The sequence below is a fragment of the Onychostruthus taczanowskii genome, unplaced genomic scaffold, assembly GCF_017590055.1.
Source record: "Onychostruthus taczanowskii isolate IOZ18803 unplaced genomic scaffold, ASM1759005v1 scaffold23, whole genome shotgun sequence".
NCBI classification, from domain to species: domain Eukaryota; kingdom Metazoa; phylum Chordata; class Aves; order Passeriformes; family Passeridae; genus Onychostruthus; species Onychostruthus taczanowskii.
The window spans coordinates 9,816,065-9,829,273 of record NW_024499573.1 but is presented as its reverse complement, the minus strand read 5'-3'; the positions used below and the strand labels follow the sequence as shown (position 1 = coordinate 9,829,273).

General features: G+C 39.6%; 1 protein-coding gene across 4 annotated transcripts in view; it reads right to left on the bottom strand.

The window, feature by feature from the left end:
• Positions 1-13,209, bottom strand: part of TRABD (TraB domain containing) — a 31,966-nt gene that overhangs the window by 15,137 nt on the left and 3,620 nt on the right. For 3 of the 4 annotated variants that reach the window (XM_041405308.1, XM_041405307.1, XM_041405306.1), the window contains exons 2-4: positions 5,664-5,733; positions 3,429-3,507; positions 617-783 (exon numbers count right to left, since the gene is read on the bottom strand). In XM_041405308.1, coding sequence (XP_041261242.1) covers positions 617-783; positions 3,429-3,507; positions 5,664-5,687 — 270 coding nt within the window. In that variant the 5' untranslated portion in view covers positions 5,688-5,733. Of the gene's footprint in view, positions 1-616; positions 784-919; positions 1,057-3,428; positions 3,508-5,663; positions 5,734-13,209 lie in introns of those variants that run through there. The other variant, XM_041405309.1, reaches the window with a different exon arrangement.

Sequence of the window (13,209 nt, the reverse complement as noted above, 5' to 3'; positions counted from 1 at the left end):
TGCTGGGGAGGGGAGCAGGGAAGAAATACTTCACGTTAAACTTTTCACATTCACAAAATTAATTTGACTGTTCTCTGTGGTATTTTACCATTTGAGTTAGAATACACTTTGTGGCAGAACTGTCAACCCTGCAACCCTGGTTCTTACAAGATTCCTCCCTCTCTACCTCCTGAATAAAGGTAGTCTAAACGGCAGAGTTTGCAGGAGGTACAATATTAAGTAGTTCCTACTTGCACTAGGGCTTCAGACCTATTTGCAGCTTGAGAATGGAACCCAAGTTTTATGCAGCATGGTTTTACAGCCAAATAATATCCAGGCAATGTAAGCTTCACTAGTGAGATTTCTGCTTTCAACACTGATGCTGTATCTGCCTTTTTCACTGAAGGGCAAATAAAAATATTTGAGCTGGGAGACCAATGTATTGCATCAAAAATTATTACTGTAACATATCTGCTTCTCATCCCATAGTGCTGTTAGGCCTCCAACAGCCAATTAGAAAAAACAGAACCTGAAGGTTACAGCACAAAACCAAGTCAGAGAGCTGGACTTCATCCTACTTAGTGCTAAGCTGAAACATTGTAAAGATGCTGCTGAAGGGCTCATGCTGAGTATTTACCTTTACTACATCCTTTTTGCTGCTGTCACTGAAGTGGGCTGTTCCAACCACGTACACTTTAGAACCATCCTCAGTATCAAGCTCAGTCACAGTGCTTGGTAAAGCAGGCCTTTTCTGCCTTTTCTTCAGCTTCATCTCCAGGAGAATTTTGAATGCATCTGCATCAGCTATAAATGTAAAGAAAAACAGAAGAGAAAAGCACACATGATATAAAGTGCAGGTAAGTAAGACAGAAAATAAAAATGTCACCACTAAACAGCAGAGCAGAGCTAAAAGGCCATTGATTTACCACTGTAATCTTACATTCAATTCTGAAGCTACATCATTGAGAGTGCCATCACTGGAGAGGCTGCCTCCAAGCATGGGTCTCAGTCCAGGTTTCCTACCCTGTGGACACTGGGACAGGTTGTCCACGCAGTTCAGTAAGGGAAAGAGAGAAGCTGTGTGGCAGGTGAGGTGGACAGAGAAGCAAAGAATACTTAGAAAAAGTATACACTAAATTAGAGAAAAAGAAAAAAAAAGCATTTTTAAAATTTTAAACCCAAAGTGTTCAGTTTTGGGATTCTTATCTATATAAACGATAGCAACACATGGACACTGGTGTGAATATGATGGCAAAGTCACCTCCACATATTGGCACATACAGGATACCTACAGTACCAACCATAGCCTTTTCTGTGATTAACACACAAGGGATCAGTACACAAAGGAAAATTAAACCTCAAGAGGTATTTAGGTCAGGAATCCAATCATTCTTCCCTAGCTCAACAACTATTTAAGATCAAAATGGTACAAAGTGAGTTTACTCCTCCATGTCAAGCTTGCTGTATGGAAAACAGGAGGATCTATCAGCTCTGTCACAGATGCTCATTGCCAGGTAGTCTCATCGACTGAGACAGAGAAGCCTTAACTCTACATCAATGGGAAATTAAAGTTGCTTTGAATGAGTCATCCTAAAGCTGTAATGCATCTTAGGAAAAAAAAGTATCAAGCAGGAAAGCAGAGTTTTGTTTCCAACCAACTCTCTTTCTCTGGCAAGCTGCTGCACAAGTTAGCAGAGGTCTCAAGTGGTCTCCAGAAGCCTGGAATAGGATCATAAGCCCAGGGGAACAAAAAAAAAAAGATTAGTGAACAGTTTGTAGGCAGGATGTCAAAGATGCAGATAAATTACAGCCTCCTACCACACATTCATTTTATGAATCTGGTTTAACTGTGTGGCTCTGGCCCCAGCTGTGTCCCACAAATACTAATCTTGTAAGACTTTATGAAAAAAACAAAAAACAAAAAAAAAAAAAACAACCCCAAACCAAAACCTACCAAATAAAAACCCCACCAAATTAGAAGAAAACCAACCAAACAGAAGAGAAAACCCAACGAAAAAAAAACGAAAAGCAACCCTTCAACATCCTTCTTAGCATTTGAGCAACCTGCTACTTCATGGTCAACACCCAAGAACATGGCGTGCTGCAATCAGTACTGTCTGAGCTACAACAATGTTACTGCCAAAACAGTTGGTGATGCTGAGGAGGAGGTAAGCAAAACATGAGTGAAAAAGGAAGTAGAGGTAAGGCTGTTGCATTTGTAGCACTCTCAGGCACATAATTATAAAAGCAGCCGTAGCAGATGAACAAAAATCCACCTAAGCAAATATCCCACCCCTCACTATGGTCAAAAGTAAATACCTAATGGAGAACATAATACATGGGGAAGTGTGTGTAATACCTGTCTCAAATACTTTCCTAGCCTAAAGCCATTTATGATTCAGATTCCCCCAGCTGAAAGTGGTTTCTACATATTTAGTAACCCTTAAAGAGTGTTAATTTCTATTTATTTTTCAAGCTTTCACCTCACACATACACTCAGTACTGGACTGAATAATATGAAGAAAAAATGTGATAGTGGTACAGCACCAGATGTTTTAAATTAAGATCACAATTAAGGAAAACATTCTCAGGAGCACCTACAGTTTTTATTGAACCAACTTCTATATCTGGAGAAAAAAGCAACATAAAAAATTAATCTCCCTTCAAGTCTCCCTTATACACCTCCCATAGCTTTAGTCAAGGCTCTGTTTGCTCCCATGAAAGCTGAGATCCCTAGGAATTATTCAGTAGTGTTACTATTACACACTAATTTGCCCTAAGGTGGTTCAGAGCTTATTACTTGCCAGAAAGCACAATCAGCGTGTTCCTATTGTTATAAATGAGCACTGGATACATTATATCATAACAGTTTATCAATATAGATAAAGCAAATCCTAGGAAGCCTTTGTTTTTTCCTCTTGAGAAAGAAATGCCTGTTATTATCTGATCTTACCAATAACAGGTAAGAAAAGATACTCTTCCTGGGCTTCACAAGACAGTTTTGGCTGGAATACTTCTATTGCCACATCCTGTAGGCTTGCCAAAATATTATCATGCTAGCATGGGCAAAGCTTTTCACTTGGGACAACTCATCGCCATCATATCACTAGATGCCAGACTGTCAAAGCAAACATATACTCATGCATTACTGGCTTAGAAAGCAATAGCTAAGCTTAAAACAATAGCTGAGTGTATCTATTAAGTCTAAAAATATTTACTTTTAAAAGTATGGGATCAGCAAACTGACAATCTATGTCATTGCTCTTTCTAAATTTGATTTACACAACTGGGACTTGAAACAAATCAAGAACAAATTGAATCAGCTATGACTTCATCAGCATCTCCTTTTTTTGCCAACAGCCCTGTCCTTTTTAGGTAAGGAAAAGGCAAGGACATTTAAATACCCCTTCCAGTATGATACACCCTCCCCAGTCCAACCAGAAACATACAGATATTCTGTGATATACTTGACGTTTCCTTTGGGCCATCTTCTGGTGCATCAGAGGACGACATTGGATCTGCAGCAGCCTGTATGAAACAAATTCAAAAGGAGGCTGGGAATTATAATGAAATGTTTCAATACATCTTTCCCTTTGTGAGTTTACTCAGTTTGAACCTACCAATAATATTCAAGCAAGTAAGTAATTTAAGCAGTGCCACAGTTCAAAACATCTGTGATTTTACAACTATTTTTCCTATCTGCCTGAGTATGAGAAAGTACATCTTGAAAACTGACTACTTCATGCCTATTTTAAGAGATAATATTTATACCTGACACAGAGTTTTAAAATAAACGGGATTCCAGATAAAAAGAAACAAATTTATCTCTAACACTACTACAGTACTACAGCACTTTGTGTTGAAAACTAAAATGTGCACTGATTATTTTATACCATTTGACTCAACTATCAGTCAGCATTAGTCTGTCAGGAGTCTGACAAAGTTAATCAGTACTCACAAGACTAAGCACATCCATTCTAGAAGAGTCAGGCCAAGTATTTGTTGGAATAAGGCAATTACACAATATGCACATCAAATCTTAAAAAGTTCATGTGTATGTTGACATTATACATATAAAAAATCAAAAGATACAAGGCATCTGCAGAGTTCTGCTCTCTAAAGGAACAGCAGGCAATTGAAAAGATTCACAAACACTGACTCTTCGATATTATCCCTAGAAGTATATGATACAGGTCTTTGGCTAACAAAAACCTTTCTTATTTTTAATTAAACAGCAAGTTTTAAAACCTGTGCATAGAATTTAAATAATTCCAGTCATTCAGCCAATGTCATTCAAGCCAGAGAGGCAGAGTTAGTGCAGAAAAGACTCAGGAGTAAGGGAATGCTAAATTATAAATTACCTTTAGGTAACTACCTTAATTCCAAGTTTAATCAGGATGATTACTGGAAGAATTTGGAATTTCTGAACAACGGTAAGTCAAAAAGTTAGAGATGGGATGAGAACCCATCATGATTTAAGTACTTTCCAAAGGAAAGACAACATTAATGAGTCAGCAAGCAGGCAGCCAACCTCTCCTGATGGATGCCAGCTTTTTAGCTAAAATGATTGGTTTATGCACTTTGTACTTAACCTGGTAAGGTTTAAGGCAAGGCTGTACAAAGCACACCCAAATGTTAAGAGCTTTCTATAAGAGTAATTATTTTCTTCTTGCATTCCATTATGCCAAACAGGAATTTTGAGAAAATAAATCCTGATTGTCTTACCGTGGCCCCACTGAAAGCAAGGAAAAATTTATTATACATTTCATGGACTAAACTCAAAAAGTACAACAGCTTTACAGTGCAAAGTTTAAAAAAGTCACAGCAACACATCATCCTTTCACTACAAAGCAGAAGTCTGTTCATTGACAACTGCAAACTGCAATTACACTGCAAATTGCAATTACATGCACAAATCTAATTTAACACCAGCTCAGCTTTTGATCACAACATATGGCTTTACTACTGCTTGCATACGTTGAGTCTAGTCACAACAATATTTTGGAAAAATTTATCCATCTGTAACATATGGAATTAATCCTATCACTTATGCTGGCTTTGTCATCACAACATCAAAACACTGCAATAAGCACAGCACTAAACCACCACATTAGGAATCTGTTGTTCTTTCTTTTTATTAACAGGACAAAAGAACTGACTTCTTATACTTCATAGGATAAAAACTTCCTGAGCTTCACCTATTACACCAGAAAAAGGTTTTGAGATACATGGATATGAAAGAAGAAGAAAAGGAACAGAAAGGATAGAAAAAGCATCTCAATTTAATATGGCAAGGAACTTCAGCCATGTACAATGAGATATATATTATACAATCATTGATTATACAATGATTATATAATCAGGTTCTGTAATTTACTCACAAAACCTTTTTCCTCCTAACGGTTTAATCTCATAGGTTAGGCAATTCCTCACATGCAAGCAGAATAATAGAAAATACCCATTTTAGCTTTTGCAAGTGGAAGGAAAGAGAACCAGAAAAGAACAGAAATGTATCAAGAAAACTAGCACTCAGCTCTCCATTCCCATTTTAAAAGGGGTCTCACACCAGCATTATCAGTCCTAAGACTTTGCAGAACTTGCCCAAAAATAAGTGGAAGAACCTGGCTGATTCAGTCTTGACCTTCCCTGCGATTGTACTGAGATACAAATTTCATCTTCCCTACCTCAGGCTGTTGCTCCTCTTGCATTCCTGAAGTGTAGGCTTATTTTCACCAATCACCAATCACACAAGAACTGCAAGAAGTAAAAAGAAATGGGAGAGAATTAAAAATTATTGGCATAAACCAGAATATTTGCTCAAGAACTGTCCAGGAAAAAAAAAAAAAAAAAGAAAAAGATGTGTCTCTACAGTCTCTAATAAAGGCTGAAGTAATAAAAGCAGCAAACTGAAGAGGCACAAATGTCACCTCTTCAACTCTACTGCCATTAAGAGAACCAGAAAAACTAACAGCAACTCCCCCAGCGGTAGGTAAAACCAGCCTGTTTCAGTATGGTTCTTGAGGTGGCTCAAGCCAGAGGGCGGTTTCTCCAATAGCAGAAATCCTGCTCAACTTATTCAGTAGTTCTGTGTAGTTCATATCAACTACATCAAGACAGTTTTCAGGCAGATTTTAGGAATCATCTCTATTTCTAGTACTTCACTGCTGCACAGAACAGGAGACCAGTCACAGTCTTCATATTCAACTATAGCAATACATGTTGTTTTAACTGCATCATGTGACCACATATATTTATAAATATGCCAGGGTTGGAAGGTCAGCTAGTTTCTGTGTGACAAACCCGTGAAACTAGGTTTTCATACCCTTACTGAATGGTTTCTATGTTTTATTTAATGACAGGGATAAAGGAATCTTAAAAGTCCAAAGTTCTTCCTGACACTGGCAGAGTACTGATTGGACTTGGGTGGTACTCTGAGGTGATTACATGAGACAATGAATGGACTAGTGCTCATTCTGCTTATTCTCACTGCCATCCCACTAATACTGAAGCACTCAAAGAAAGTGATGCTTCTCTACTACAGCATGTTGGGCTACCCTCATTTGAGCTATTTCACAGTACATGTGATTAGTGTTTTGTTTTATTTTATTAAATAAAGAGAGAGCAATCCTGAACAACTTATTCATCAAATATGTTTGCAGTCCCGCTCTGAGGAGTGGACAGACAAGTCTGGCTCCTGCCCTATGGTCATATGAGGCTGGAGAAAAGCTGGCTGTCATTTGGGTGACAGCATACTTCAGCACACAAATGTGATGACAATGGCAAGTCTTCTTCTTCCCCAAATACAAAAGTCTCCTGCAGTCGAATCAGCACTCTGCATTCTGGTTTCTAGAAAGCCATTTTGCTTTCTAGCTTTGCTTAAAATACATTTCTTTAAAAGAGCATTTGCCTGGGCAGGTGAGTGTAATTCTGTCCACTGGCACATCTTCCACCATGCTGCAGGGATCTCAGAAATTTGTGTCTTCTCACTGTCCACTGCTCATGGTCAGCGAGCAAACCTGAGATCACAGCTGTAGGCTGGGCAAGAAAAAAGTAGAGTGGCTTCTTCACAGTCTCTAGAGTAAAATTCCCTTGAAACCCAACAGATTCCCACAGCTTGAGCAGGAACAGCTACAGACACAACTCCTGAGCTGTGAGGCAAATACCTCATTAAAACAAAAAAATACTCACTGCAACACAGTCCAAGAGGTTCATTAAAACAAACTATTCAAAAACATGCAAGAAGTCTGCACAGGCAACATAAGCACTCCAGTGGTTGTGCTACAAGGCACAATTTTAAAACCAGGACCTTCCGGCCTACATGGTGACGTAGGCAGTAAACTACACTGGAAAGCAGGCTCAGTTTCAAAAAAACACCACTTTTTCCCCCCACTCTACCAAGGCATTTTTAGTTCAGATGATTAAACAGCTGCAGGAAGAACTTCAGCACCAAAACTTGAGGAACAGCAAGAAGCGGAGATGCTGAAACCAGCTCTGAGAAAATACTTCAACTACAGCATCACTCAGTGTGTACCAATACTCTGATGCTCAGCTCTAGGCTTGGTTCTCAATTGGTTTGTGTGCAACACACCACAGTGTTTTTCTGTCAGTGAATTAGCTGGCCCTAAATACAACCTAAACTTCTAAGCTTGATTAAGGTCTGTTGGCATTTGAAAATATGTCTCTTATCCACAGACTACTCTTCAAACTAATGAAGTGCAAGTTTCATTTTAAAAATAGACTCCTATACAGCACTACATGGTATTTTTTTCCCACCAAGTGACATTTTAGAAAACGTCATCCCATTCTCACTACTAGCTAAATTATATGTCTGATACTGGTGGGGGTGGGGGAGAGAACTTTGACTTTCACACAGGCTAACTAACACGGGTATGCACTTCCTTTCACCATGTCCAATAGCAAGAAAAGGAGCCAATTCAGATAAAATTCTGGCATCATCTGAACAATTTACATACATGCATTTCAAAATTTATTGGAGTTTAATTTTCCAACCTGTGTTCTGGGCTTTTTTTTATTCTTTTTTGGTTTTTTTAAGTTTACTTTCCTAAAGAAATTACACAAGGTAACAAGGCATCTTATTTGTTTGTGCTTTTTCACCCATAGGTGAATTTTCAACTATTTTGGCAAGCAGGGAAGAGTCTCACAGTCATTTAGAGGTGAACACACAGCACTGCTCCTCCAGGAGAAACAGATCATTGAAGGTTAGACGAAGTGCTTGTGAAAAAGAAGCAGTCCACAGAACTTGCCAGGGAACAGAAGGAAATTCAATCCCAAACTGAAAAGCCACAGACAAAAAAACCCTGTTCAATTATTTACAGTGTTCCATAATATGTATTACTGCAATATCTCATAACCTCAAGTTCTACTTACCATGAGATTTGGCATGAACATGTGAAACCAATCAAATTCCCCATCTCCAGCTACTTCAAAGGCCTGTAAGAGCCCCTTGTGAGATATACCATATACTGAAAATCTCAGACATGACAGTGCACTTCTTTCAGATGCACTGGGAGATGCAGCTTTTAGGCACTCATAAAGATCAGAGATTAGGAAGTATTTCTGTTCTCTTATCTGCCAGGAGACTGTCTTAATCAGGGATTCATTCTCCTGATTCAAGTACTACCAAGAAAATTCCTGGAGCTAGAAGAAACAAAGACGGGTGATTGATGATTGAATCTCCACCTCAAACACCTTTTTACCAGGCAAATGGAATTCTTGTGCTTATTGCATCTTTGTTAGTCCAAAGGGACCTGCCTTTCACTGGGCCATTAAAAACTGTTGTTTATACATACGTATGTGAAAAAATGAAGCCCTTTTGCCAACTCTTAAAATACCTAGGTGTCGTGGGGTGACAGCCTTTATCCCAATATCGTGTGTTGTGTCTGGCAGCTGCGCCTTTTCCTCCCCCGGCCGTCTTGCCGCGGCGGGGCGGGGAGGGAGGGGTGTGAGTGTGACCAGGCACCTTGGCTTTTGCTTTTGGCTGCTTGGCTTGGCTGGCTTGCTTGCTCCTGCCTCGGCTGCTAGCTGCTGTTTGCCGCTTTCTGCTTTCTACGCTGGTTTTTTTTTTCCTTTTTCTTTCGTTCCCTCTTTCTTACCCTCCCCTGAAGATATTGGACCGGCTCCGGATCTGACCTGGGACGTCCAGGACCCCCGGAGTCTGCGAGAGAAGCTCAGCGCCCTCCACAGCACTGCCTGGTTTTCTTTTCTTTTCTTGTGTTGGGGAGTGTCCTTTTGTTATTTGTTAATAAATAGGTTTTGTTTTCCACTGTGCTCCTCCGAGGAATTCCTTCCCGAACCCGGTATTGGGGGAGGGGTGGTTGGAGGTTTTTTTTAGGGGGCTCCCTTTTGGAGATTTCCCCTAATTTGTCCTAAACCAGGACACTAGGCAACCAAACAGGAATTTTGAAGACCACTAAATAAACTGCAAACCTAGAATTTAGCCACTACTCATCTCTATTGATAGGCACATATTTCCTCTCAAGCTCTTCTTGTTCCTACAGCACACACAGGACAGTCATTGCTACTGAGAAAAGTACTGCCAAAGAGGGGATGTATTTTTCCTATGCACATGGGAATTATTCTCTTTCCCCCAAAATAGCAAGTTCAGAAAGGAACACACAGAAAAGTTCAACATCTTCTAGCAGTGCTTACTTACCCTGCACAGACACTGGCAAACCAGAGGCAGAAAGAACCCCCTGCCATGCTATTTCCTATCAGCCCTCCAGTTTTCCTAATATAAACCAGCCTCAGCAGCACTTTGCACAAAATCTTCTTGTGAACTCATTTTTCATACTTGATAGCCTTAGTCAACTAAAGTGTTTCGGTTCCAGCTTCATATTTAGGCATCTGAAACTCTCTCAGCTTCCAGTTTCAAGAACACAAGAGGTACATGCACTCACAAATCACTTGCTTCCAGCAAGGTAAGTTAAAGAAAAAAAAGGCCCTTTCCTGTTTCATTTCAGTGAGATAGTTCAGTGAAAAAATTCAAACACCACACAGAAAATTCATTACAGTATCCTCCTGCAGTAGGGCTAAACTTGTTCCTTTAATGTCTTGTCTAAATTTGCTTCCTTCAGACAGTGATTCAACTGAATCGATAAAAAAGCTCTCAAAAAACCTCTCATGCTCCTACCCATAAAACAACATAATCAGCTACTTTTTAACAAGATTTTTATTGGATGTTGTCCTCCTTCTGAGCTATACAGAAATTCAGAAGCAGCACTTTGTTTCCTCAACATGTTGACACTGCAAGAGGGAAATAAAAGCTGTCCATAGTCTTATAATTGCTCTGTATTTTCCATGTGCTGCACACACATCAGCATAGCTAATAAAGAAACTAGGAAAGGAGTCACCAAACTACAGCTTGTCCCACCTTTTATTGAAAGGAACAGGAAAAATTTCTGTGTTGGATCCCCTCAACAAACAAATCTAAATGTATCTATCAGTGCTTTTGATAGCTACAGTATTCACTAACATTGCAGAAGGTACCCACATCTCTAGTGTTAATCAAACTGTTAATCTCAAAGTGTTAATCCTGTAGCCTCCGAGATAGGATTGTACGTACGTTCCTGTTTACAAGTAAGTAACTGAGGTATATGAATGCTTAAATACATCTACAAATCTGACCTCTGGTAGCTAAACAAGTAGTTAGAAGGCTCATGGAACTTTCAAAGCATTTCAATTTTGCAATCTGAATTTTCCTTTCTTTTTAATCATTGGTCCTTCTAGGATCCCCACGCACCCCACAGGACAGCACTTCCTCCTAGTAACGAGGCACCGCCACCCATCCTTGGTCCTCTAAAGCTGCTGTGGGAAAGACAAGAGAGAGGCTGAGTACTGAATTTGAGAGCAAGCTGTCACACAATAAGGTGGGAGTCCTCCAGTGAGAATATAGCACACCTCACACAGGTCATACTAAAACTGAGCCAAAACTGTCCTGAACTGGACATAAACCACAGGCACACACAAAAAGACTATGTCACAAACAGATTCATGTGTGAGCCCCCTAACACCAGTATCCCTGGCCAGAACACAGCTTCCATTAGCTTGACATGAGATGCAGCAATAGAAATCTACCTGCATCTATGCGCATCAGGAGTGCTGCGTTCCTTTCATCCTCTAAACCTGCAGTTCCACTAGCAATGGATATTTGATTTAGCCTGTATGTACTTGAATTAGCTGGTATAGCCTGTACACTTCACATTAATATGTGCTGCATAAAGACATCTCATTTGAATACTGCTACTGTTCAACAGGATCACTTATTTTGTATAAACAGAAGAGGCATATCAGTACTTCAGAAGATACAGACCAAACTTTTCTCCCACTGACAAACTGTTGCACTCTTTACTTACTGTCTGAAATACCTAATAAAGCACCTTCCATGCTTAACATTTAACCTACTAAGAAGGCAAAAGCAAAATAACAGATACCCTCTTTAAGTCTCAGCACCATACTCTGCAACATAAACACAGAATTTAAGATTGATGAGGCTTTTTCCATACTTATGCACAGAAATCTCACAAATGTTTATAATCATCAGCTCCAAATGGTGTCTACTCTGTTGATAGCCTGTTCATACTCAGAAGGATACATCCATGGAGACCTGTCTAGCAATTAATGTGACAGCCACAAATTCAGAAATTGGAATGTATTTCAAAATTATCACCAAGGTGACCTGCTCCACATATTGCATGTTATCTCTTTGACACAAACCCACGCCTTTGAAACTCAACTGAGCAACTGGTTTTGTAATCACAGATGGTTGTAGAGCATGGCTCTGGTTTCTCACTACTCAAAAGTTCACAAATTTCAAAATGCATATTTTTACCCTCTGAGCATCAATGAGGTTTTCCTGCAAAATGAACTGTGCAGACATACGCAGCCTAAACTCAGGTACCTGAACACTAGAGTCAACGTCCATTTGCATGCTTTGGTAGTTAAAACATAAAAGTCAAAGACAACTACATTAATTTTGCTTGAAAGGAAGTGTTGAAACATGAGAATATGCGGCGTGGGACACTGAAAACATGTTTATCAGTGAAAGACAAGGAGGCATTCTCATATGCTCTGTGGTTTTGCAAGTTATTGCTAATCACACTGACTGAGGCTACTTGACAAAATGAGTAAGTATGAGGTGTATCAGGATGCTAATGCACTGCATTGCAGATTTATGAACAAACATTAGCCCAAATCTTTACTCTTTTAAGAGGTTGCAGAGGTTATAAATACACAGCTAAATTTAGAAACATGGGACAGAAAGACTACAGTGATGTGGCTCAAGTCTGGACAGGCACTCAACCTGACAGTTTTTTAGAGCCTAACACCTATTCAAGTCACTTTCCTATTGCATTCCAATGTGAATTATGTGAATTCAGCAAAGATCTAGAACCAAAATGATTTTATTAGACTTTCCTGTATCCAGCAGCTTGGAGTCAGATATCAGCACCTCTCCCTCCAGGCCACATAAAGCTATGAACAAAGTGATACTTCTGGTTTTGGAAAATCCTCTGCAAAACGCTCCCAAGCAGAAGGGAAATAGCACAGCTGCTGCATGTGCATGGAGTTCTACAAGAAGTTGCTCTTCCACTCTGTTCATCACCTACAAGCAGCAAGAAAAGGAAACAAGTGAAGTTCTGTGATGCCAATGGCTGTCTGCTGAAATATACAGAAGCTGCATCTCAAAAGTACCAGCAGACACATTCACTTTTGTTAAAAACACTTGAAACACAATCCTTGTGACGGTAAAATTGGGATTTCAGAGGACAAGATAATTTTGCCCAACTGCCAAGCACATTACTTATCAGTAGAGTTCTTCCTGTCCCTTTCATCCTACTCTCCAAACACTATCTGTGAACAAGGTGATGTACTCTTTCAAAATCATTAGGTGAACACAGTTACATGACATGGGCCCATCTTCTGGCCAAAAATAAAGAAATACAGCTCCACTGTAGCAGAGAACTGAAGAAAAACTCCTCGGAGACAAAGCTCCAGGCTAGCAAATTCCAGCCTGCAGTTGCAGAAGCCCCATGACTATAATAACAATAACTGTGTAGACACACAGGAAAGCTCTTCTATTTCCAAGTCCATCCAGCTGTTGCACCACTCATTTAACCTGTAAAGGACTCTGCACCTAACCAATTCAGAATATTCACAGAATTCATAGAATGACCAGGTTGGAAGAGACATTAAAGATCATTGAGTCCAACCCAT